General features: G+C 35.4%; 2 protein-coding genes across 18 annotated transcripts in view; one reads left to right on the top strand and one right to left on the bottom strand.

Moving 5' to 3' along the window:
- Positions 1-26524, bottom strand: part of Relch (RAB11 binding and LisH domain, coiled-coil and HEAT repeat containing) — a 114691-nt gene extending 88167 nt beyond the window's left edge. For all 12 annotated transcript variants that reach the window (XM_010644870.2, XM_033757375.1, XM_010644873.2 and 9 more), the window contains exons 1-2: positions 25755-26524; positions 5270-5359 (exon numbers count right to left, since the gene is read on the bottom strand). In XM_010644870.2, the coding sequence (XP_010643172.1) occupies positions 5270-5359; positions 25755-26283 (619 nt within the window). In that variant the 5' untranslated portion in view covers positions 26284-26524. The remainder of the gene's footprint in view (positions 1-5269; positions 5360-25754) is intronic.
- Positions 26525-26703: 179 nt separating this feature from the next.
- The window catches only part of Pign (phosphatidylinositol glycan anchor biosynthesis class N), a 131767-nt gene continuing 130601 nt past the window's right edge, over positions 26704-27869 (top strand). For all 6 annotated transcript variants that reach the window (XM_010644863.2, XM_010644866.2, XM_010644868.2 and 3 more), the window contains exon 1: positions 26704-26911. The gene's annotated coding sequence lies outside the window, so the exon portion shown is untranslated. The remainder of the gene's footprint in view (positions 26912-27869) is intronic.

Below are 27869 nucleotides of genomic sequence, written 5' to 3' on the forward strand. Positions count from 1 at the left end.
CTCGAGATGCCCACTTGAATGTCTCCTAAATTTTGAATTTTATCTTATCTAAATGAATTTCATTATCTTCTTATTCAATCTGGTCTTTCTCCTATAGTGCCTCTCCATTAATGTCACCATTATGTATCAGGTTGGTCAAACAGGAAGCTTGGAAATTATCCCTCACTTATTCCTTGTCATTATCCTCTCATATAAACTAAATGTTAAACCATGTGATTGTAATCCTCTACCAACTCTCTAACCACTCATTTTTCCAATTGCCAGAGTATAGACATATTATCATATAAACTATTATAATAACCTACAATTTTATTAAAGGCTTTAAAAAAAATCCCCTTTCGTTTGTTGTTGTTGTTGTTGTTTGGTGTCCCGAGACATGATCTCAATGTGTAGTTCAGGAAATGTTAATCTAAATAAAATAACACCAATATACAAAACCTTAAAGATTATATAATCACAATTATTTTTAGCTTAAATATAGCTACCTACCAAAATTATTTTTTTTCTCTCCAAGACTATCTTAATTTCATGATAACAAATGTAGATAAATCTATTTGCAAAATGCTATCTTCAGCCTTGTCAGAGTACCTATCTTATTTTCATTGATTTTCAGTGATACAAAACTGTAAGATTTAGATATAGCTCAAAATAAGAAAATCAAAACTACTGGTAATAAGAAAGGAAAACATATTAACCAGAGGAGAAGTAGGTTTAAAAATAATCCTAAAACAGCTGTGTATGGAGGTGTCAGGTCACTATCTAAGGAATGAAAGGGCTACTCACCATATCTCTTACTCAGGGGAGAAAAGTATCTTATAGTATTTTTATTTTACAAATAACAAATCTGAATACTGAGTGGGGGATTTAGCTTAGTGGCACAGTGCCTGCCTTGCAAGTGCAAGGTCCTGAGTTTGATACCCAGTACAAAAAAAAAGAAAAAAGAAAAAAAAAAAAAAAAAAAATCAAAAAAAAAAAAAAAAAAAAAAAAAAAAAAAAAAAAAAAAAAAAAAACCAAACAAACCCTGAATGCTATTTCAGAATGATCAATTAGGTATTATAAAGGCTTCACATGTTTGTGTTAGTGACTGTTGTTCCTAGAAAAGCATATTATCTGAAATACAGGATAAGCATTCAACAAATATTTCCTGAATGGATATTCCAATAAATTGATGTCACCTTATCATTTTAATGTTAACTGATCTTACCAGCATTTAGAAATATCTTTCCCTATAATTTAGGAAGCACCATTTCTAAGAGTTTTCTAGATCCCAGCATAGAGTTAAGGTGTGAAGCAGAGAAATTACAAAGTAACAGGTAAAGCTAAAAGAACAAAGTTTAGGGACACTGATGCTAGAAGGATCTTGTGAACCTGAAACAGGAATCTGGGTGATTCTAAAATTAACAAGGTTCTTGTCACTATTTCAAAGGCCTGAATATGAATGTACTGTGGATGCAGACATGTTTCACAACAAATTCCTTATGGGGAGAAACTTTATTGCTTATTATTTTTTAAAATCTAGTGTGCAATATTGTACCTAACACAAAGCAGATGATCAAAATACATAAAATAATGGCAATGCCAATATTTAGGTGTTTTTTTGTTGTTTTCAAGAAAATTCAGGCCTTTTAATAAAGAATAAAAGTTATTTTTTATATCCATCATTAAAGTAATTTTTATGTGAAAAGTACATTTCATACAAAAAAAATCAAGAAATGGAAAAATACATCAAAAGCTTTTACATTTTTACTTACTGGAGAAGAAATTGACACTGCTAAGAGAATCTTTTCCGGGAAAAATAAGATTCTGCTATCCACATGACTATATGGATGGGTCAGAGCTATAGCCTCATACTAAATGACACATTGTGGGCCCTGGAATAAGAATCCTACATATTCAAAATCCTATGAATCAACCTTGTTAAGCCTCAGTTTTCTAATTTATGAAATATAGATTTCATGACCTATTTTATAGGACTGTTAACAAAATTAAATATTTTATATAAAGCACTTAGCATAGTGCCCGGCACGGAGAAGTACTTAACACATATTTGCTCTTTTTAAAGGAAAACCTGTCTAGGCTTGAGAAAATAACTAGATTTTTAAATTTCGAAGAAAGGGGATGAGAATGATGTTGAAAACAAATGTAGCATCTCATATATATCAACAGCTGATGAAAGATAAGAAAAGACCCTACATATGTCAGGTGGGGCAATGGACTGCCTGTGTTAATCATAATCTTATGGATGGCCTGAGTTATTCAGTTTCAAGCCAAACTGAAACAGTAAAGTAAAAGATTCTTTTTTCTTTCTTGGCTACTTCTTCATTTTTTGTGAGGTTTACATGATCCAATGACAGATGACAGAATACTATCTTTCATGAATTATTAGTCTTTTGATAAGCTTTTAAATAAATTTTTGATAAGCTTTTTTTACTTTGCTAACCAAAATAAAAATCTTTCGGAAAATGGGAATTGTAATTAAGAGAAACTTTTTTCGTAAAGTTTCTTCCGTATATTCAAAAATCTAGTTTGCTAACAGGTTTACGAGATCACTAAAATATTCTAAGTTATTCTCTTAGGATAACATTTTTTTCCTTTTCTAAGGAAATGAAATCATTTATTTACATAAGAATACAGTATAATAATTAAAAATTAATTCTCCAAACTTAGAATTATAGTATATACTTTGGATTAAAAATATAAAGTCAATAGGCCAGGGATTTAAGTTCAGTGGTGCTGATGCCTGCCTCACAAGCACAAGGACCTGAGCTTTGATCCCTGGTAACAAAAGGCTGTGTGTGTGTGTGTGTGTGTGTGTGTGTGTGTGTGTGTGTGTGTGTATAGATGTGTGTGTGTGTGTACAGATGTGTGTGTATATGTATGTGTATAGATATGTGTGTATATATATATGTGTGTGTGTATATATATGTGTGTGTATATATATGTGTGTGTACATATGTGTATATATATATATATATATATGTTATAGTCAAAACTATCACATATTTAACACATTTTACTTTCAGTTGTGCAAGTATATAGGCTATCCAGATACATTGCTCCTTGATTATCTTTTTACTAAAAGTTCTAATCTTTAAAAAATGAAAATGTTACGTACACAAGGAAATTTTGTCAGAGACATTTCTGTTTTCTTTACTGTAGTACCATAAAGAGATTGTGCCAAGCAAACAGTAATTAGAAATTTAAGCTAAACATTTTACTTTTTATAGCAATTATGCCTTCTTTTAGTTAGAACTAATAAACGAGACTGATGAACCCTTTCAATTTGACTCAACCTAAAACCTAAATTTTCAAATAAAAATTAAAAGAATATAATTATGTGCCCAATTTTGGGGTAGGAATTTTTTATAATATGTAATAATATATACAATAAAATAATATATAAAACTTGATCTAGTCTCTGAATAAACTAAAACACCATGTTTAATAACAAAGATACTTAATATCTAATTATATAACAATGTCATTTGACAAGTGAAATAATAGGATAAATTAATCCTATAATTATTCAAATAACTTCATTTGATATACTGATTTTTAGTTATTATCGATGTGATTTGTTGGGTAGATACAGCTGTCAGTTGATGATGATCATAACTAAACTGGGATTTGATACAAGGAAATACAATAAATTCTCCCAGTAACTTCCCTATTAAAGTGATATTGCTATTGTTCAGAGGGCTGAACAGTTATAGTAGTTTTGCTGAATAAGACAACCACCATTTTTTTTTTCTAACGCATATAACGTTGTCTGAGATTTTGAAATATTTATTATCTCTATTCTTGAGCAAGGGATAAAAATAACATCATTTTTAATTGGGTCAAACCTAATCCCTTGTGCCAAGAGGTACCATATGGTATAGTCAGTTGTGGGCTCTGTTGCTAGCTATATGGATTTGAGTCCTGGTTTTGATTCTAAGATTGTACATCTCTTGGAGGGACTGTTTCTTGGGGAAGAGAGGATGATAACAACGTTGTCATTCAATGAATTAATAAACATTAGCTCATTTAGAATGAAGCATATGGAGAAATTTCATAGACGAATCAGTATTTGTGCTTATTCATAATAGCCATGACAGAAAACATTGGGTAAGTTTTAAGAAACTTGTACCAGTAAATGGAAAAAAAAAAATTCAATAGAACTGATCAAGACAGGAATCCATAAAATGGGCATTCTCTAATTTTACATTGCTCTCTAGGCTCTAAATATCTCACATGGCATACCTCCTGTTTCAGGAGTGGCTACATTCCAATGGAGCTCAAAATACTTAAGTAACATCTAGCCCTCTAATCTCTTCTCTCTGAGCCAAAGTCATGTGAAAACTAAAACGTGCAACACAATGAAGAATGACTTCAACGGGAAGAAGTCACAGCCTGGAGGTACCAGAAAGGTATCAGGTGTTTACACTTAAGGTGCCAAGGCTTCTATATTGGCAAATTACAGAGTAAACCCAAAGGAGACTCCCACTGACTGATCTGGTATAGGCAGAATGCAGAGTACAAACTGGCCCTCTGAAGTCCAGTGGTGATATCTAGAAGGCAGGGCTGGTAGAGAAGAAGGGTGGGATATGAGAAGGAGAAGGAGACTGCAATGAGGAGCCAACAATTTGAAATGATATTTCCTGCTTACTGGAATGGGTACCCTGCTGTATGTATCAAACATTAACCCTTTATTTTCTGGATCACAGGAAAGTCAGAAAAATTTCTACAGACATGTTGTAAGGGCCAGGGAGCACCAAGGGAACTCCAGGCAAAGCTTTATTCACCATCCAGAATGGAACTATTTTAACCAGTTTTTAACAATAGAAATATGGTGAAACACATACCTGAATATCATCCCTTGTTTGGAGGATGAAAAAAAATGAAGCTGATGTCCAACTAACTTTGTATAACAAAGTTACAACAACTAATTTAAGTCTATTTTAATAACTGTATGATTGTAAACTGCTAGGTACATACAAAACTCAGCAAAGAGGATACACACACACACACACAAACACACACACACACACACACACACACACACACACACACCCTAAGAATTTCCAAAATCCAGAAACTCTTATTACCACTAGAATGGGAAGTTATTACTATTGAAACCCCAAACTTACAATAAATTAGTAACTGATAACACAACTTTGTATAATAACTACATTGTATTAAGATAGCATACTGTAGAAGGAAGAGAATTCCTCAAGCATTTTATTATTTCTGGAAAGTCAAAGAATCCAAATGTCTTTATAATCTTACCTGCCACTTTCTCATCTGTTTCCCTGTTACCGTCATCAGAATATCTTGCAAAGTCTAAAGAATCAAGAGTACTGATGCTTCCAGCTCTATCTATAATAAAGACAAAATAATTAAATAAGCAGATTTTAATTTTTTCAAAGGATTAGAATTCAAGTATCTGTCGGTATTTCCAGTTAATAAAACCACAAATCTAATTTCTAGGATCCATTAAAAAAAAAAAACGTAAAGATGCTCAGATCAATTAAGCCACTTGAAAGTAACCAAGTTTCCCTGCCCAACACTCTGGCTAGACTCCCACACAATCCACACACAAGGAACACTGCAAAAAAAGTCCAGAGAAAGGCAAAATTTGAGCTGCCATCAGAGAGGCAAACTTTGCAGATTTAGTTTGAATAAAGTAATTGCATAATAAAAAAGGAAACAACAATCTAAAAAATAAAACCATCTAGCCCTCAGCACATAAGATACATATCGTCTATCATACAATACAAAATTACATGATACACAAAAAGCAATAAAATGTGATCTGATGTCAAAAGAAAACAATTAGGACTAACGCCAAGATAAACTACATAGTACATACTGGTATCAGACTAAGATTTAAAAACAGATATTATGGGTGGCCTGCCTTGCAAGCGCAAGGACCCGAGTTCAATCCGAGTACAAAAAAATAAATAAAAAAATAAAAAATAAAATAAAAACAGATATTATAACCATAATCATTGAAGTGAAGGAATATACGTAAATGGGGTGAATTAAGAGAGAAAATCCTTGCAGAAAATTATAGAATATAAAAATAATGATAGAAATTCTAGAACTGAAAATTATCTGAAATTAAAATTCACTTGCAGAGCCGGGTGTGGTGGTGCACACCTGTTATCCCAGCACTTGGGAGGCTGAGGCAGGAGGATCACTGTGAGTTCAAGACCAGGCTGGGCTACATAGTGAGTTCCAGGTCAGTCTCAACTACATAGTGAGACCCTGTCTCAAAAAAAAAAAAAAAATTTACTTGCAGTGTCTAGTAAAGGACTGAAGATAATGGAGGAAGGAATCAGTGACCATGTAGATAAATAAAAATTATTAAATATGAAGACTAAAGAGGAAAAAAAGATTGAAAAGAAAATTAATGGACTCTCAGGAACCTACAGGACAATAAGAAAACATCTGATATGTAGAAATTGGAGTCAAAAATAGGTGAGACAAGAGGTGGGGATAAAGACAGCAGAAACTTAGGCATATTAGGATCAAACTGCTGAAAACCAAAAATGAATAGAAGATAGTGAAAGCAGACCAAGAAAAAACATTCATATAAGAGAAAAATAATTAGTATGACTGCTGATTCTTTCTAAAAAACTTATGAATACAAAGTTATCCAAATTGGTAAAAAATAAACTATAATAATATATTAAAAAATAAACTTTTTCTGTTTACACAAAAATCAGATTATACAATAGCAATTAACATTGCAAAAATAAAGCTAAGAAAATTTCATTTCCAATAACATAAAAAAGAATAACATACCTAATAAAAATAACAAAAAATGTAAAACAATGACAATTGTAAAACATTACTGAAAGAAATTAAAGATGATCTAAGTATTTGATCCCCAGTACCAAAACAAAAAAGATGATCTAAGTAAATGGGAAGATATCACAAGCTCAAGGACCATATCAAGATAATAATATTCATAAGCAATCTTTATATTCAATGTAATTCCTACCAAAATCCTATGTGGCATTTTATTTCTTTTCACTTTCTGCAGACTTAAAGAACTCAATTCAAAAATTCATATGGAAACTAAAGTCTAAGAATAGTCAAAACAATCTTGAAAGCAAATAAAGATGAAGTATTCATGTTTCCTGATTTTTAACTTAAAACAAAGCCCAGTAAACAAGAGACAACATGATACTGGCATAGGTGTGTATGGGAACAGAACTAAGAATTCAAAAATAAGTTAACTAGGTTTTGACAAAGACACCATATCAAATGGGGAAAATAAATTTTTTTCAAGGGAAATGAAAACATATGTTCACACAAAACTTTGTATATAAATGTTCATTAAAGCTTTATTCACGATGGCAACAAAATACAAATAATCCAAATATCCATCAACTAATGAATGGATCAATGTAGTATAACTGTACCATGGAACAGTATTCTGTCATTAAAAAGGAATGAAGTACTCACACATTGTACAACATAGATGAGCCTTGAACACATTATTCAAAGTAAAAGAAGCCAGACACATTAGATGCATATTGTATGAAGATATGAAACATCCAGAATATGCAAATCCAGAGACATACAAAGAAAACTGACAGTTGTTAGAAACTAGTGGTAGAGGAAAATGGTAGTGCCTGTAATAGGTACAGGGTTTGTTTTGAGTAATAAAAATGTTTTGGAATTAGAAAGTGGTAATACTTGCACAATTTTAAAAATTACCAAATAGTTCACTTTAATAAAAAACAATACAAATGTAGGTAAGAATGTGGGGGAATTTGCAACCTTCACATTAAGATGGTGAGAATGTAAAGCACTTTGGAAACCAGAATGGCAGTTTTTCAAAGGCTAATATAGTTACTTTAGAAGCCACTAACCCACTTCTACTCAGGAGAAATGAAAATATAGTCACACAAAATCTTGTACATGATTGCTTACAGTAACATTATTCACAATGGTAAAAAAAATATAAACAACCAAATGTCTATCTAATGAAAAATGGAGAAATAAAATATATTATTCACCTATACAATGGGATGTTACCAATAATAAAGTGAAATAGTGATGATACTTTATAAAAACTCCAGTCAAAAAAGAATATTGCATGATTTCTATTTATTTAAAATGTAGAGATTGGGAAAACCTATAGACCTAGAAAACAGCTAGTCATTTCCTAGTACTGGGGTGTGGAGACACATACGGTATCTACTAACAGGTAAAAGATTTGTTTCCAGGGGTATGACTATGCTGTCTGAAAGTAGATTAAGTGATGGTTGTATGTTGTATAAATACTCTAAAACGCATTCAATCATACACTTTATATGGGTAAATTTTTTCAGTTTTAATTTTTTATTAGTACATGTTTGCAGTATATAATGATAAATTCTTCATGGAGATTTACTACATGTACATAACACATCTTAAATCTTTTTTTTTCCACCCCCTTCCCCTTCTTTCCCTTCTCCCTCCCTCCATCTTTGCGTCACCTTTCCTTTTGCAAATGATCTGTTTCCCCCTTTCATTTTGCTCTTTATACTTTGGCATGTTTCTTCTTATATTAGAACCCCAACATATATATGAGTGAATTTTAAGATATTTAAATTTTATCTCAGCAAAGCTATCAATTAAAAAAAATGAAGGAATATCTTGAGTAAAATGAGTAAAAAAACCTACAACCTAAATTCTATATGAGTCTCAAAAAATTCACATTAAAATGTCCTGAACTGTGGATTAGTACTAAATTTAAAAATAAATACAAAAGGGCTGGGGATTTAGCTCAGAGATTCTACCGCCTGCTTTCCCCAGTACCCAGAAAAGAAAACAAAAAACTGATACTGCATATGCAGTAGTATAAGTGAATCTCAAATGCTTTTTGCTGAAAAAAGCTTTATACAAGAATATTTACAATGTAATTTTATTTATATGAAGTTTTTAGAACAGGCAATATGCTGGGGATTTAGCTCAGTGGCATAGCATCTGCCTGGCAAGCATGAAGTCCTGAGTTTGATCCCTGGTACCAAAAAAAAAAAAAAAAAAAATTTGAAGCCGAGAAAATAAAAAAAAAAAAAAAAAAAAAAAGTTGTAGACTAGGCAACAGTTACTTACAGAAGAAAAAAGTCTTAATAATGGCCCTTGTGGTTAAAGACCGAAAGGGGTGGCAACTGCCTGGGAAGGGACATGAGAGACTTCTGGTGGTGATATTATAGGAATGTGGCTTAGCATGTGTGCATACACTTGTCAAAACTCATCAAATGGTACCTTAAGGATTATATATTTAATCTTTAAGATTTATCTCAAAAGAAAAACACTGATTTCTAACTATGTATGATAAAGTATCCTGATACCTGCAACTTAATCTGAAAAGTGTAAGAAATGAGATTGTCAGATGGAATGAGGATTAGAGGTGCAGATATGAGATAAAGCAAGTATAGTAAAGCACTAATTGTAGAATTGAGGTTGGTAGCTATATGACGGCTATAAAATTTAACTTTTCTGTAAGTTTTGAACTTTTCATAAAATATTAGAAAAAATAAAACTTGGAAGTATAGAGGGGGGAAAATGAGCTAAATGATCAGGAACTACTAATAAAGGAAGTTGTAATACTAGAACACAGCTATTATTTCTATCTTCTCCAACAAATTTCTGTGCTTTTTTTTCCCCATTTGAAGTTGAACCAGAGCTAGACAATGTTACTAAGAAAAAAAAAAAAGGAGCTGGGCGTGTTGGCACATGCCTGTAATCCCAGCACTCGGGAGGCTGAGGATTGCTGTGAGTTCAAGACCAACCTGGGCTACATAGTGAGTTCCAGTTCCGTCTCAACTACATAGTGAGACCTGGTCTCAAAAAAACCAAAAAAAACCAAAAAAAAAAAAAAGGAAATTCATAATATAGTGGATAAATCTTACAGGATTTTTACTTATAGGCCTTTTTAAAAGTAAATACTAACCTGGAATAAATTACTGAACAATAAATTTATCTGTCTGGCAAATGACTATTATAGTACACTAAAAGATGAAGTTCCTTGATTATAACATGTTACTTTAATTTTCCAACTCTTAAAAACTTAACTACTTTTCTTCTGTGTTCTGTATTAGACCACAAATAGGAGCTTTATTCTCTAATTATAAATAAAATGTATTACAAATAACATAAAAGTACAGACACAGAGAAGACAAACCATCCCAATCCCACTAAAACTGGGGATAAGGTCATTATATCATTTAATTTTTCTCTGAATTTCTAACTATTCCCTTTTGAATTCTTTTCATATGAAAAATGTATAGATATTTTGGTAAATAAAATGAAACATTTATACCTTGTTTTTTAAAAAAGGAAGCATAAATAATGAGTTTTTGACACATTATGAAAGCTACTGAAATACATTGCTAAACTGCTTTATAACATAAGTGTACTCAGCAATATGAATTCCATCAGAATATAAAATAGTTTGTCAGTGTTCAGTACTATTTCAAACTTCACTAGCATACTATAAAATATCTTATTTATCTATCACTGATTTCTACATCTTTTGAAAACATACTGGCTACCTTCCTTATTATTTGACTAAATATTTTATTCACATCTTATCTTCATGTTTGTACTATTTTCCTGACGTTATCAGCTGATCTGGCCATTACTGTCCTAACTGGAAAGTCCACTTGAGTAGTATACTCTTTTAGTAACATTTTGGCTCATTAGCTATTCTTTTTTTTTTCTTTTCCTGGTATCGGGGATAGAACTCAGGAACTTGTACTTGCAATGCAAGTGCAGCACCACTGAGCTAAATCCCCACCCCCTCCTTAACTATTCTTATGTCCCCAACCTGTGTATGAAAACATGTATACTCAACAGGATAAACTTTTATCAACCAAACTGTTGTTGTGACCAGACTTCACTGTTTCATTCTTAACTTTAGTGGAATTTAAGTATGATATTGGCTGTTGCTTTCAGATAAAAAATTTATATATCTACTGCTAGTTTACTGTCTTTAACTTCCTAATATTTTTTTGGGGGGTGTCCCTGGGATTGAACCTGAGACCTTGTGCTTGGCAGCAGAAACACCGAGCTAAATCCCCAGCCCCCTAATATCTTAAATTATACATTATGCCTAAATCAGAACTTCTACAGTCATTATATATTATTCTTCCATTAAACTGTTAGTGTTTCATTAAGTTTTAAAAACATCCATGTAATGGGAAGGATTTTCAGGAAAGGCAAATACACTCTTTAATTTTACTGAAAAATATTTTCAAGAAATTTTGTTTCAAGCCAACAACTTTACAGTCTATAAGAAAAAAAATCCCTCTAATCTTTTAGGATAATTATATCATAAAGAGATAAATATCCTAATGCAGTAAAATTCAACTTGTCAGGAAAATATTAGTTATGGAAAATAATTTTATCTTTGAAATAAGCTGTAACATTTTGTAAGTAAAATGTACTTGGACTTTAAAACAATAAGACTGTACTACAGATTCTCTAAATTCAGCCATAATTCTTATCCAGGACAAGCAAATGCCTTCTGTATTCCAAATGTTCTAACATAAAAAGACAAAGAGTTTAGAAAAAGTACTGTACCAAGTAGGTGTAGTATACACTAGAAGTCCCAGTAACTCAAGAAACTGAGGCATGAGGATCACTTGATCCCAGGAGGTCAAGACCAGCCTAGGCAATACACTGAGATCTCATCCCATCTCCAAAACAAAAAACAACAACAACAAAGCAAGCATCAGGTCTGGGGATTTAGCTCAGTGGTTCCACCACCTGTCTCGTAAGCACAAGGATCTGAGTTCGATCCCTGGTACCAAAAAAAAAAAAAAAAGCATCAAGCAAGCATCATATTCTAACATGTACAGTATTTTTCACCACAAAACACTAACACCAAGATGCTTGTTATGGAACTTCTTAGTAATTCACTTTATAACTCAGAAACTAATGATTAAGAACTTTCGACATACTTGGCAAGCCAGTTAAACCTGTTTATTAGTTTATCAAGTTTGAGAAGTAAATCCATTATACATGGTGTGACCATACAATATACAGAATTATAAATCATATATTAAAGTAGCCTTAATAATATTTATAATTAATATTTTACTACTGGTCATTAATGTACTTAATATAATTTTTAAAAATTAGTCCCAGATCCCTGAAAAGACACCTTGTAGAAATTGCACAACATTTTAAGAATTAAATGCAAGGAAACTGACTAGCTGCTGACTGAAAACAAATATTGGTTATTCAATGAAATGTTTTTGAACAACTACTGTGTACCACAATGACAGGAATGTACAGAAAGTTATCAAAAAAAAAAAAATTTAAAGGGCACAAATATACAAGTCCATGTGAGTACATTTATGCATGCTTATATCTTCATTAAATATTTTAAAAATATGTACATTATCAATAGCAATTGATTATGTGGAACACAATGTTAACTTTTCATTGAACACATCACTCTGTACTATTTGAAGATTTTTGTATTTTTTGCAACCCCCATATTACATTTAAGATTTAAAATGGACGCTTTATGTACTGAGTATAGTGGTGTACACCTGTAGCCCCAGCATTTGGAAGGCTGAGGGGAGAGGATTTCTGTGAGTCTGAGGTCTGATTGTGCCACATAGTAAGTTCGAGGCCAGCCTGAACAACATAGTGATACCCTGTCTAAAAAAAATGAATAGGGAGAGGAGCCCAGAAGCAGCTTGTTACCCTCTGGCGGGCCTGCCTTTTCAGCATGGAGCAACAGAGGAGCAGGAAAGAAGCACGAGACCCCCTGGTAGGCCCACCCCTTCAGCCCATTGCAGTAGAGGAGTCCAGCCCCACAGGTGTCTGTACCGACAATGCCCTGCAAACAAGAGAAAGAGGGCCTCTCTGAGGCTCCCAGATGAAAATTGAAGCCAAATGGAAAAGTGAAGAAATCTCTGCAATAAAGGCACACCACACCACCATAGTTGGTAAGTCAGAAGGACCAGCACTTGGAACCTGGTCTAACTTCACAGGAAAGACAGCTGGAACCTGCAGAAAAACCTTACAGAATTCAACCCAACAGATCAGAGATCTCAACTTCAGCCTTGCAGCCAGAAATCAGCCTGAAACTCAGAGGACAGCTGCTTGCTTGCTGAGACTAATTTAGATCTACATACTCTGGCCCATGCTGTCTATTGTGTCAGCAGAGGCATACTCTGAGGGAAGCCCTCTATTTCTGTTTGTATTTTTATTTTCAAAGTAATATTTTTCTCTTATCTTTAATCATTTAAAAATTTGTATCTTTTTCTTTCCTCAATTTTTTCCTTTACATTTTTTTCTCTCTCTCACTGTCTCCCCACTTTGATCTTCATTTCTCTCCCCTTTTGTTCCTGTTCCTCATCTAATTCAAATTTCTTTCTTTTTCTTCTTTCAACTGCCATTAGTTTTAAGAGAAAGTGATTACAGTCTCTACTCTCCCTATTGCTGTTTGTTCTGTTCTTGTTTATATTTTTTTCTATCTTCTCTTCTCTTCAACAGCTTCCTACAGTTTGTATGACCTTCCTGTGTCCTCTGACCTCATTTCTACCCTATCATCTATCCCTCCTTCCCCAGCTCATTCTAAATCCCATAGTAAAGGGGAAAGTTGCTATACTGAAGAGTTTATTCACTATAAGCATATTTTGGGCTGCTCCTCAATTTTGATTTAATTCACACAGTTAAAGGTTATAGATTAATAACTACCACAAATTGTCATTTTCTAAACTGCTCTTGATGCTACTCTGTTGCTGACTGTATCACATGGGCTAAGGTGTTGTGATTGATCTAATCAGCTGTCCTCCCTGGTATAATGAAAATGAGATTGCCTCAGAGTCATTAGAGACTGAAAACCTAAAGACCATCTATATCTGAAAAATGGAACCCAGAAGTTAAATCAAGGTTAGTACCAACAACAAAAATAGAAATGAGAATACATTTAAACAAGGCACAAACACAGACTTCCACCTCACCAAAGGTAAACTCTGGAGAAAGTGAGGTAGAAAAGTCTCACAGTCAACCATCTGGACACCATGAACCAGAAGCACAAGAAGTAACAAAACAGATAAAGCTCTAGAAAAATTCAAAACAGAAATAATTTCCTAGATAACCACAGAGATGGTGAGAAGAATGAAAGACATGATTAGAGACTCTAGAACATAAACAGATTAAAAAAAATACATGAGCACAGGACCATGATGGAAACCATGAATGCCCAGCATAGGAAAGAAATGGAAATCTTGAATGCCCAACACAGAAAGAAATGGAATCCATGAAACAGATTCAAACAGATACCCAGGAGATTAAAAACTCTACAGAAAGCATTCATAGCAGAATGAACAAATGTGAAGATATAGAAGATAGGATTGTGGTCAATGACCATGAAGAGAGAGATCTCTTAAAAACAGTAAGGGATCATGAGAAATCAATCCAACAACTCTTAGATGATGCAAAAAAGAATAATATAACACTGATAGGAATCCATGAAGTAGCAGGAGAAAGTACAAATGTCATAAAACTGTTCACAGAATTAATGACAAAAAACTTCTCAAACAGAGGGGAAGAATTTGACATAAAGATAACTGAGGCATATAAGACTCCAAATAACCATGACAAAAAAATCTACACCTAGACATATAATAAAGATCCCAGAAACCTAACAGAAGAACAAAATACTACAAACAGTTGGAGAAAAGAAACAAATCACATGCAAAGGAAAACCCATCAGAATCACAGCAGACTTTTCAACACAAACCCTCAAGTCAAGAAGAGCCTGGAGTGAAGTATTTCAAATCCTAAGAAAACAACCTCCATCCTAGATGGATGTATCCTACAAAACTCTTTCTTAATTGATAGTGAAATAAAATTCTTCCACGACAAAGAACACTTGAGAAGGGTAGGGAATTTAGCTCAGTGGTTCTGCTACCACCTCGCAAGGATAAGGACCCTAGTTTAATCCCTGATACCCCCCAAAATGAATTAATAAAAAAATAAATTTTGGATAAAGAACACTTGAGCAATTTCATGAACACCAAACCAACACTCAAACACTTCTAAACAATATCCTGCACAAAGAAAATGAAAGCCACAACTCCACAAGGGCCAACAGAGCAAATATACCAGGCAAGGCAAGAAATTAAAGGGAGAGGGGGAAATAAAAAATAAAAGAACCAACAATAAAAGATAACATGACAATGAAAAGTCAATAATAACAGTTCTAACCAACAATGTTAATGCCTCAATTCACTAATCAAAAGAAATAGGCTGGCATAATGTATTAAGAAGCAAAATTCAACACTATGCTGTATACAAGAAACTCACTTAATCCACAAAGAAATTCAGACTGAGAGTAAAAGGATGGAAAACATTTCTCCACGCAACAGGAGCCTGGAAAAAAGTGGGGGTAGCTATCTTATTTGCAGACAGAGTAAATTTCAAACCAAAATTAATTAAGAGAGATAAAGAAGGCTACTGCATCTTTGTAAAGGGAACAAGAGGAAGAAATGAGAATTATAATATATATGCACAGATGCTAATGCCCCCAATTATACAAAGCAAATATTAACCTATATGAAATAAGCACTAATGCAATTGTAGTGGGGGACCTCAATACTCCACTGACACAAATAGATCTTCTAGACAAAAAATCAACAACAAAATAACAACTGAACTAAGTCTTGGAACAAAAGGACTTAGTAGATGTCTACAGAGTGTTGCACCCAACAAAATCAGAATATACATTCTTTTCGGCTGTACACAGGTCAGTCTCCAAAACAGACCACATACTACCTCGAAGAACATGCTTAAGTAAATGTAAAGGAATTGAAGCTATCCGCTGTTTATATCAGACCACAATGTAATTAAACTGGAGATCAATAGCATAAGAAACCACAAGAATTTCACAAGCACATGTGAAATTAAATAACACAATGCTGAACAACCATTGGGTTACAGAGGAAATTAAAGAAGAAATTAGATAGTTTCTACACTTATTTATTTATGTATTTATTTATTTTGGTACTGGGGATCAAACTTGGGTTCTTGCACTTTTGAGGCAGGCAGTGAAATCACTGAGCTAAATCCCTGACCCATCAGTTTCTACAATTAAATGATAATGCCAATACAACACACAGGAATCTATGGGACACAATAAAAGCAGTTCTATGAGGGAAATTCATAGCAGTAAATGTCCATACTAGGAAAACAGAGCTCAAATAAATGACCTAATGCTTAACCTTAAGCTCCTAGAAAAAGAAGAGCAAGACAAACGCAAAGCTCATACAAAAGAAGAAATTGCAAAGATCCGAGCAGAAATTAATGCAATGGAGACTTAAGAGAACAATACCAAAAAAAAAAAAAAAAGAGAGAGAGAGAGAGAGAGAGAGAGAGAGAATGAACTGAAGAGTTGGTTTTTTGAAAGAATAAATAAAACCCATAAATCCTTAGCCAACCTTAGCAAAGAGAGGAAAGAAAAGGCTCCAATTCATTCAATTAGGAATGAAAAACGAGAAGTCACAACAGATCCAGCAGAAACCTAGAAAATCATCAATACCTACTTTGAAAATCTGTACTCTAATAAAATGGAAAATACAGAAAAAATGGACAGATTCCTAGATACATATGAACTTCCAAAGTTGAACAAAGAAGATATAAAAAGTCTAAACACTCCAATTACATTTAGTGAAATTGAAAATGTAACTAAAACATTAATAACAAAGAAAAGCCCAGGGCCTGATGGATTCACTGTTGAATTCTACAAGACATTTAAAGAAATATCACCACTACTCTTTAAACTCTTCAATGAAATTGATAGGGAAGCAATACTTCCAAATTCATTCCTTGAAGCAAGTATTACTTTGATTCCAAAAGCAAGGAAAGATCCAACCAAAAAAGAGAACTACAGGCCAATCTCCCTAATGAACAAAGATGCAAAAATCCTCACTAAGATACTGGCAAACAGAATACAGAGGGTCATCAAGGAGATCATACACCCTGTAATATACTATATTAACAGAGTCAAGGACGAAAAAACATACAATCATCTCAATAGATACAGAAAAAACATTTGACAAAATTCAACACCAATTCATGATAAAAAAAAAAATCCTACAGAAAATTGGGATAGTCTTTATCTCATAGCCTTGATAAAGGCTATCTATGAAAAACCAACAACCAATATCATTCTAAATGGTCAAAAACTGAAGACCTTCACGTTAAAATGAGGAACAAGACAAGGATGCCCACTATCACCACTCCTCTTCAATATAGTTCTGGAAACATTAGCCACAGCAATTAGGCAAGAGAAAGAAATTAAAGCAATAAATATAGAACAAAAAGAAAACTGTCACTATTTGCTAATGATATGATACTCTACATAGAAGACCCAAAAACTCTGTCAAAATACTTCTAGACTTAATTGACAGATTCAGTAGAGTAGTTGGATACAAAGTCAACATAAAAAATCAACAGCCTTCTTGTACACAAATAACAGTCTCACTGAGAGAGAAATTAAGGAAATAATTGCTTTCACAATAGCATTAAAAAAGAGAAATATCTAGGAATCAATCTAACGAAGGAAGCAAAAGATCTCTACACGGAAAACTATAGCACTCTGAAAAAAGAGATAGAAGATATAAGAAATTGGAACTACATCCCTTGCTCCTGGGTAGGAATAATCAACACAGTAAAAATGACCATAATTCTGAAACTGCTATGCAGATTCGATGCAATCTCCATTGAAATCCCAACAGCATATTTCACAGAACTTGAGAAAACAATCCAAAAATTCATTTGGAACCAGAAGAGACCTAGAATAGCAAAAGCCATTCCAGGTAACAGAGACATGGGAGTGGGTATAAAAATTCTCAATTTGAAACTATACTACAAAACCACTGTGATAAAAACAGCATGGTAGTGGCAAAGAAACAGATATGAGGCTCAGTGGAACAGATTGGAAGATACAAAGGAGCCAACCATCCTCAGTGGAGGCAACATAGTCTCTTTAATAAATGGTTGTTGGAAAAACTGGATTTCAACCTGCCAAAGATTAAAACTAGACCCTTATCTTTCACCATGCACTAAACTAAAATCCAAGTGGATTAAAGATCTAAATATTAAAAAAGAGACACTAAATTTGCTGGAAGATAAGTTAGGCAGAACTCTTGAAGACATTGGCATAGGAAAAGACTTCATGAACAAGTCCTCAGTAGCACGGGGACTTGCACAAAGATTAACAACTGGGATCTCATTGTATTAAAAAGTTTTTGCAGTGCAAGAGAAACTACCAACAGAGCAAAGAGACAACATACAATGTGGGAAAAAATTTTTACCAGCTACTCCTCAGACAAAGGACTACTATGTAAAATATATAAAGAACTCAAAAAAATCACATGAAACTGCTATGCAGATTCGATGCAATCTCCATTGAAATCCCAACAGCATATTTCACAGAACTTGAGAAAACAATCCAAAAATTCATTTGGAACCAGAAGAGACCTAGAATAGCAAAAGCCATTCCAGGTAACAGAGACATGGGAGTGGGTATAAAAATTCTCAATTTGAAACTATACTACAAAACCACTGTGATAAAAACAGCATGGTAGTGGCAAAGAAACAGATATGAGGCTCAGTGGAACAGATTGGAAGATACAAAGGAGCCAACCATCCTCAGTGGAGGCAACATAGTCTCTTTAATAAATGGTTGTTGGAAAAACTGGATTTCAACCTGCCAAAGATTAAAACTAGACCCTTATCTTTCACCATGCACTAAACTAAAATCCAAGTGGATTAAAGATCTAAATATTAAAAAAGAGACACTAAATTTGCTGGAAGATAAGTTAGGCAGAACTCTTGAAGACATTGGCATAGGAAAAGACTTCATGAACAAGTCCTCAGTAGCACGGGGACTTGCACAAAGATTAACAACTGGGATCTCATTGTATTAAAAAGTTTTTGCAGTGCAAGAGAAACTACCAACAGAGCAAAGAGACAACATACAATGTGGGAAAAAATTTTTACCAGCTACTCCTCAGACAAAGGACTACTATGTAAAATATATAAAGAACTCAAAAAAATCACACTCCCCAAATATAAAGACCCAATTCAAAAATGGGCATCTGAAATGAATAGACATTTCTCAGACAAACAAGTAAAAGCAGCAAATAAATACATGAAAAAATGTTCCACATCACTGGTCATTCGAGAGATGCAGGTGAAAACAACACTGAGATTCCACCTCACCCCACAAAGAATGGCTGCTATCAAGAAATCACACAATAACAAATGTTGGCGGGGTTGTGGGGAGAAAGGAACCCTTCTCCATTGTTGGTTGGAGTGCAGACTGGTACAACCACTGTGGAAATCAATATGGAGATACCTCAAAGAACTAGGAATAGACAAATAGTCCATTTGACTTGGCTATCCCTCTGCTGGGTGTCTTTCCAAAAGAATTAAAAGTATCATACCACGGTGATATATGCTCACCTATGTTTATAGCAGCACAGTTTGTAATGACTAAAATTTGGAAACAACCCAAATGCCCATCAACTGGAGACTGGATAAAGAAGATGTGGTTTTTCTATAAAACGGAGTGCTACTCAGCCATAAAGAATGAGCAACTAGAGACATGTATAGCTATATGGATGCACATTGAGGCTATACTCTTAAGTGAAATACATAGGACACACTTGAGTAAATACTGAATAGTTTCTCTGGTGTGAAAAACTAAACGTGTAAATAAGGTTCAAATGTTACGATAGTGTGAAACAGAAATTGGTTAAAGGGGAAGTGGGAAGGGAAGGGGAAAGGAAATAAGGGAAAGGAAAAAATGTGAAAAAAGGAAAAATGGAAACAAAGTCTTTGCAAATAGGGAAGGGTGAAGGGGAGAAGGGAGGGTAAGGGTATGGGGAAAAAATAAGAACCAAGACATATCATGTAAAGGTATAAGACCCCAAAATGTAACTGTACTCTTTGCTTTAAATGTACATTAAACTTAATGGGGGAAAATGAATAAAAATTTTAAATGGTTACTTAATGATTTAAAAATCCTGAAAGTATCCAATTTACAATTACATGATAGGAAAAAAAATGAAGCAATTAGCTTTAAATTATAATTCTTGCAGTAATGGTCATTTAGTTACACAAAATAATACACACACATACACACATATATTCAATAAAGAAAAACACTACAAAAATTTTACCTTAAATTTCTTGCTAAGTTGACATATTGTGATAATTTAAAAAAGGGCCATAAAGAGTTATTTTGGAGAGAAGCTAGCGATGTTAAGAGGATTTAGCTGAAGTGACGTGAAGGAAGAGCTTTTAAAATCAGGTAAAAGTAAAGATAGAAGAAGGAATTAAAGGGGAAGGGGAAGGCTAACTGATGATCCAGATGTTCAGCTACAGGGCTGAACCAAGGTAGCACACAAGCACAAAAGTGATGGAGCATTGAAAATAACAGAGAGAATCCGATGACACCACGTTGAGCAATCTTATTCACCCCCAACAAGTTTAGCTGGTTTAAAAACAAAGGAACATCATTTCTGACTTCTGAGAATTTTTGAAACACTAAGTGAGAGGAGAATCTGCATGGCTATGCCCATAACTGCAAATGTATTATATTTCTTGAGGCTTACGCATGATCCATTACTAGACCAGAAACTTAAGATATCAGCATCTAGCAAATCAAGATTGAAAAAGACAGTATAAGCTAACTTGACCTTGTTAGTTTATTTCATTTATAAGAGCTGATATATATATTTGGCTTTCAGATGAAATTTGGTTGATGATCCAGGTTTTGCCTGCACATACTGCAATCACTTGCATGATGTCAATGCCCTAATTTCTGTCAACTCTGTACAGTGTGGCCGCCTTGATGAAATGATTGATGCTTCTGGCACCAATTCTGGCATCATTCACCTTTGCCAAAATATGTGCTATAGTTTGTCACTCTGATTATTTTTAAAATGATCAATTTTGCATCACCTGGCTTGCCTTCTGCATTAAGATTGGCTATTTTAAGTGAATAAGACATAATTTTTGCTAAGTTTTTTTTTGAGACAGGGTCTTGCTATGTAGTTCAGGCTAGCCTTGAATTTACTATGTAGCTGAATCTGGCCTGAAACTCATAATACTCCTGCCTCAGCCTCTTGAGTGCTGAGATGACTGGTACATATCACCACACTCAGCTGCTGAGTTGTTTCAAAGCAAACAAAAAGTTAAAGTTGTAGTATAATGGAAAGATAGCAGACTTTGGAGTTACTGATCTTTTCCAAGGTCACAAGTTAAAAAAGAGGCAAAAACAGATCCAACCCAGTCTGATCTCTGCTCTTAACCTATTATGCAATATTGTTTCTTCTTTTAAAATTAGCTGACTTCTTTGATTGTATGGTTGTTATTTAAGCAGAGAAATGCTATCATATTTGTCATGTGAATTTCAAGCACCATTGTCTCAAATATGTTTTTAAATTTTTTTTTGTTTTTAATTAGAAATGCCTTTTAAGCAGTATGCAAAAACATGGTGGAATTGTTATTTGAATTAGGACATCAAATATCCTTTAGTCCCACTTAAGTTAGCACTGTTAAACAGCCTTGATCTTTCTCATCCTTTCTTCACCATTAGCAAATCTGACCTAGTATTTTTCTTTAATGATTCACATCTTTTCATAAAACAAATTATTGTACAATGAATTTCTGTAGTCTTTTCACATACATTCTCCCACGAACTTCATCAAAACCTTATGACTAGCAGTGAACAGAAATGATTTTTCTCTCATTACACAAAATAAAAAGCTCACAAAAAATGTCACCCAAGGTGACAGACCTGGTAAGTGGCAGACAAGTGAAAATTAAGACACTGGTACAAATCCAGTAGTCTTCAAACAATGGGTTGAGTTCAAAACTACTTGATTTAGACTGGTGTAAACCTACTGGGGTTTGTTGAGACAAGGACTTGCTATGTTAACCAGACTGACCTTTTAAACCTGTGATCCTTTTGCCTCAGCCTCACCCTCAGGAGTAGCAGGGATTTCAGGTACACATCATCAGGCCCAGCCCTACTATTGTTTTATCATTGACAGATCATTCCAGAGCTACACTGATCGTGCTCTTATTTTTCTATTTTGTTCACATTAACATGAGATACCTGCCATGCATCTTACTAAACATAACAGCTCTAAGGTGTTCCTGATCTAGTCTAATACTAGCTTTTGCTGAATCTGAATACCATTGCTATACTCCATGTTAGACATTCACTTTTCAGTACTCTGTGAGCAACCTATTCTTAAATAAAATTAACCAACTTACATTCAGCTTGTCCAGATTTTCCTATGTAGATCCATAGTTGGTAGAAATTATATGTGTACATGGAGTCAAGAGAATCAAGAGTGTCCTTTACCTCAATGAAATGTTAGAAGAAACCACTTTACAATTTAATTGCATTAATGCAACAAATATTCACTTGTAAGAGAGTTGATGTAGATCAAGCCCAAGCCTAAGGTAAAGCAAAGCCTTCCACCTCAAATCAAAGAGGGACTGCTTAATTCAAAGTATGGCCAAATAGCAAAACAATATTTACTCAAATAATAAAGTATGATTTAGTGTAAATAATTTAAAAGCCATAGTGTATCATCAAATACCACAGTATGTACAGGTAGACATCAGTAAAAAACAATTACTTGTGAAAAAAAACAGGCTTTAATACTTACGATCTTTTTCAATTTTTCAGTTGATCAAATTTATCCAAATTAAGTTTTGACCTAAAAATATCAAACAACTAATAGAAGCTTTTAACAAACAAACATTCTGGGTATCAGTCTTATTTGTACTGTTTGGAAAAAAAGTACAATTTTAATTTTTAACAGTAATAGGGTCTGTTTCCTCAGATTAATACCCTTATCTTGCCACAAAAACATCAAATGTCATACTGCATTTTTCAAGTATCCAGAGGAGTCACATTATGTATTAAGCAGGGAGCTTTATGTTCCCAGATGTTTCATACAAGGAAAAATGCAAAATAAGTATTATCTCTCCTTTACTTCTGGATAGAGTTTAAACATAGCCACGTAACAGTTTATTCAAAATTTCATTCACTATTTTTTTTTTTTTTTGTACCAGGGATCTAACTCAGGACCTTGCACTTGTGAGGCAGGCGGCAGCACCACTGAGCTAAATTCCTGGTCAAAAATTTCATTCACTTTTGAAAGTCAAGAAAATTTTATTTCTACAATCAAATTTTATTTACACAATGAAAAATTATTTTCCCATAATAATGTAAACATCACTGAAGACTATTGTGAAATTGTTTTCATGTGTTAGACTGCCTCTCCATAAAAAAATATATATATAATCAAGGATATGTATGAAGCTTTTGAACACCTATAAATCTAAACTGATCATACTGTTATAATTATGCCAACGTAAAACTATTAACTACCAAAGATATTCAAGTCATGGTAGTAGGCAAAAATTTTTTTAAACTAAATTTCCACATAATAATAACTGAAATAACTGAAAAGCCATAAGCAAGAAAAAAAATGCATTATGCAATAGTTTTATTTAACAATGTCAATAATCCAGACAACAGTGGAAAATTCGAACCATAGAAGATCTTATTCAGCTAAAAGTAGTCAACCTAATAAATTTTAGAAATGTTCTATTGATATTTTCTCTCTCAGCAGGCAAAAGAAAAACTCAATCTCAACCTAACAGCAAGGAACTACTTTGCAAAGCTGAAGAGATGGGAACTCTGAAAGGAAGCAATCATGACATCTTTGTATTGAGGATACTAAGGAAAGGTACACTTAGTAAGATATGATGTATCCTGAAAAAGTTCTGAGAAGCGGGTGTGGTGGCACACCTCTGTAATCTCAGCACTCTGGAATGCTGAGACAGGAGGATAGAAGTTTTAGCCCAGGTTAGGCAACTTAGTGACACAAGATCGCAAAATAAAAAACAAAAACAAAAGGGTTGAGGGTGCAGCTCAGTGCAAAGGCCAGGGTTCAATCCCCAGTACAGCAAAAAACAGTCCTCAGAAAAGATAGGTAAGATCGGGAGAGAAAATTTAAAAGAGGAAGATGATTAAAGAAAGTTACAAGCTCTCAAGTGAAACTACTGCATTCAATCATAATGGTCATCAAATCAAACACAAAAGCGCTGGGAAGGATGAAGGGGGTGAAGGGAGGGCCGGGGAATGGGAAAAAAAGAATCAAGATACATCACGTAAAGGTATAAGATCCCAATGATGAATGTAACTGTTTTGTTTACCTTAAATGTGCCAATAAACTTAATGAAAAAAATACCAAAGAGCTAACGGTTATGATGAAGGCTTAAAAGTGGTACAGTGAAAGAATCAAGCAACTAGGGCTGGGGATTTAGCTCAGTGGTTCTGCCGCCTGACTGGCAAGCACAAGGTTCCGAATTTGATCCCAGGTACCCCCCTCCTGCAAAAAGAATCAAGCAACTAAGTAAGTCTAGAATGTTAGGATGTGTATGGAGTTTATCAGGTAAGAATTATTAGGTAGTCTGAAATCTTTTTTGCAGGCGGCAGAACCACTGAGCTAAATCCCTGGCCCTATGGAAATCTTTTTTTAAAACAACTATATAACAATTTTGTTACACCACTTTGTCACATATTATAGCCTTAAAGGTCAGCAATAAGAGAAATCTCTTCCTGAAAAGGATTATCCTGTATTAACTAAGGAAGTTACACCTATGGAAAAAATTCCATATTTCAAGAGGGAAATGTGGTTAGGATTTATTTTACCTTGATAGAAATTTCATTCTTTGTACTTCTGTAACATCTATGGTTTAGCAATGTAAGTCACTGGCATCATTCAAAAGTTTATAGAGATTTTTTAAAAAGCAGGCTACAGTTTTAAAACTGAACATTAATATCTGTTAGTAAATTCCAGTTAGCCTTCTATCAGACACTACAATAGCTAGGCATCAGTGAGAAGAATCTAAGATGCCTCCCAAAAAGAAGATACTGAAGTCCTACAGATCATGCTCGATAGTAAGTTTTCAAACTATAAAACATGTTTATAAATAAATGATGAATGAGGCAAACGATTGCTTCATGTTGTTAAAAACGATTATAGCATAGTTAAAAAAAAAAAAACAAGTTCCTATCTAATGCGGAGGAAAAGTCTGCATGCTGGTAGGATCATGAGACTGACTACAGGCAGACCTGGCGCCTAAGCTTCGCGGTAATTTTGGACACTACTGATATTAAGGGATTGAAGTAGAATTAAATTGATTTCATTTAAACAGAACAACCGACTTAAGTGCAGAAATCCCACTTCTGAGAAAGTCGTCCCTTAAACAACATCTTAAGTGCATCTGACTTTTATTCAGAGAGTAGCAACATTTTCTATTTTCTCTGTCTTGACTTCGATTCAAAAAATTAGAGGGCAATTTGAGAAACATTTCCTGATACTGTGATTCAGATTAGAGAAAATGCCTGCAGCAATAACTCAGTTTACAAGGGAGCCTTCTGGAGTGTCGTAATAGGCAGTAAACTGGAAACTCAAGATATTTTATAGATACTGAACAAACACCAACAGAGCAGCAAGTGCAACACCAGCCAGACTGGAAGCAGGCAGGGAAAACAGTCACTGCAGGATTCCTTTGCTTCCACCATAAAGAGAACCTCATCTCCAATTCTCTCTCTTCCTAAAACGCTGTAATATTCGGTACCCACCCAGGAATATCCCCTCACAATCCCAACAATCCCTCAGGAGCGAGACTGGCTGCGTCCACTTACTGAGCTGTCCCCCGCCCGACGTTGTACTGGGTTCACGACCTCCACCGCCTCCAAAACCGGCTGCTCCGAGGATCCCAGGCGCCCCCATCCCCGGCGGGGTTCCACTCTGCCTCTCGAAGTTGCCAGGATTAGAGAAGTAGTCGCGCAGTCGAGGAAGCTCGCGGCCGCTCTCTAATAGCTCTGTGTGCAGCTCCAAGGCAGTCAGCAAATACTGATCGCGCAAGAGCTGAGCCGCGATTGCATCAATTGACAAGCGGGCGGGGGTCTCCCCTGTAACCCCCAGGGCCATCGCAGTCGCGGACGCCTCCCCAGAGAGCCCAGGTCGAGCACAGCTCCCCAAGGCCACGGGATCCTGCGGCGATAGTGAGCCTGCAGAGCCCGGATCTAGACAACTACCGGCACCAAGCCGAAGTCCTGCCCGCCGCTCCTCAGTCGCTGCTACCTCGTCGTCCTCCTCATCCGAGTCGCTGAGGAATGGATTCACGCCGCCGCCACCACCGCCACCACCTCCAGGCGCCATTGCCGCCATTTTATTCTGTCAGGAGTGTGGACGCCTCCCTGACTGTACCCAACAGGCCGCACTAAGAATCTCCCTTGAGCCGCAGCAGGCACTGAGCACCTGCACAGCCCCGGCCTGACCACTTCCTGCCTCCCGTCTTAGAGGTCAGGGGTAGACTAGGAAATTAGGGATACCAGGGCAGCACCACCCACTCAACCAGCAGCTACCGCACCCGCTGCCCGCTCTGCAGGCGTCTTCCTGGTCTCCACTCTCGCGATAACTGCGTGTGCCCTGCCTTCGATCCGCCCCAGAACGCCTCAGCCCCTCCCATTCTCAGCGCCAGAGCCCAGCAATTGAGGGACTCGCTCCTGGGGAATCAACCTCAAAACCCCGCCCACAACTCTTCCAGGATTGGCTGGAGTTATCGGTGGGGGGAAACAGGCCCGAAAGTTATCGCGAGAGCAGCCGCGGCCGGGGAAGTGTTAGGAGCCTTCAGTGGTTGAGGGGCGTTCGTGCAGGTGCATTAGCGATTCCTTGTGGGCTAACGTTTGCGGGGACCGAGGTTCACTTTGCCCAAGAGCTTTAATGGCGCTAGGTCCTGCCTTCGGCCTGAGGAGGTCTCGTTCCCGAGATCAGGTGTGACCCGGATAAGCCTCAGGTAAAGTCCAGGGACCAGGACGCTGAGGTGCAGTACCAAAACGGTGGCCTCACGCCTGCTGAGGTGCTGTTTCCCTAATGTGCTTCACCTTTTGTTGCCGTTACCAGTTAGTCGGTGACATTTTCTCCACACCGATAGTAATTGCCCAGGGCAGTACGTAGATTTTGGCTCCAGCCACGCGCTTGCTCACCGTGCAGGCCTAGCGACAGCCACCAACTTGCTGTTCCAGGGAGCCGCGCCTTCCGTCACTGGACTTAGTCCAGCAAAAGTGTGGGGTCTGGGGTGGAGAGACTGCACGGAAAATGGGACGGGGGAATCTGTACACAGCTCGACTTCGACAACTCTTAAGTGCTCAGTAAACACTTAGGATTTCGTAAAAATTTGCACAAGAAAGACTCTTCAAAATATCAAATCGTCTTTCACCAGTAGAAAAATAACCAAACAAGCCTAGAGAGTGTAATGACCTGGTCATTAATAAATACTCGAACTCCACTTTCTCCAGTACTAAAAGAAAGTAACATAATTTGTCTCAAGTCCAAAGCCATTCTTTTCCCAAAATGCCTTGCAGCCTTCTGGCTTGTTCATTTTTAAAAGTTGGAAATTTGAGAGTTCAAGTATGATTATTTTTTTCTGGTACAAGAATTGAACTCGGGACCTTGCGCTTGCGAGGCAGGTGGTGAAAGCACTGAGCTAAATCCCTGGCCCTGTTTGAGAGTTTATGAAGCATTAGCACCCAAAACAGCTATACTCCTAAGTTTGGAAGATCAACATTTATCTTTTATGTGAGCTTTTGATTACAGTCAGTGGCATTAAAAAAATTTTTTTCCAGGCACCACTTTTAGACTATTCTTGATAGCTTCCATTTTCTTCAAACAAAACTTGTCACTTTTGTAGGTCTTAGATTTCCTTCCTTACTGTACAGCTTCCACTAAGCACCAAAAGAAATAGTAATTATGAC

This window comes from Fukomys damarensis, unplaced genomic scaffold (assembly GCF_012274545.1).
Source record: "Fukomys damarensis isolate Sample0158 unplaced genomic scaffold, DMR_v1.0_HiC HiC_scaffold_30, whole genome shotgun sequence".
Lineage (NCBI taxonomy): Eukaryota > Metazoa > Chordata > Mammalia > Rodentia > Bathyergidae > Fukomys > Fukomys damarensis.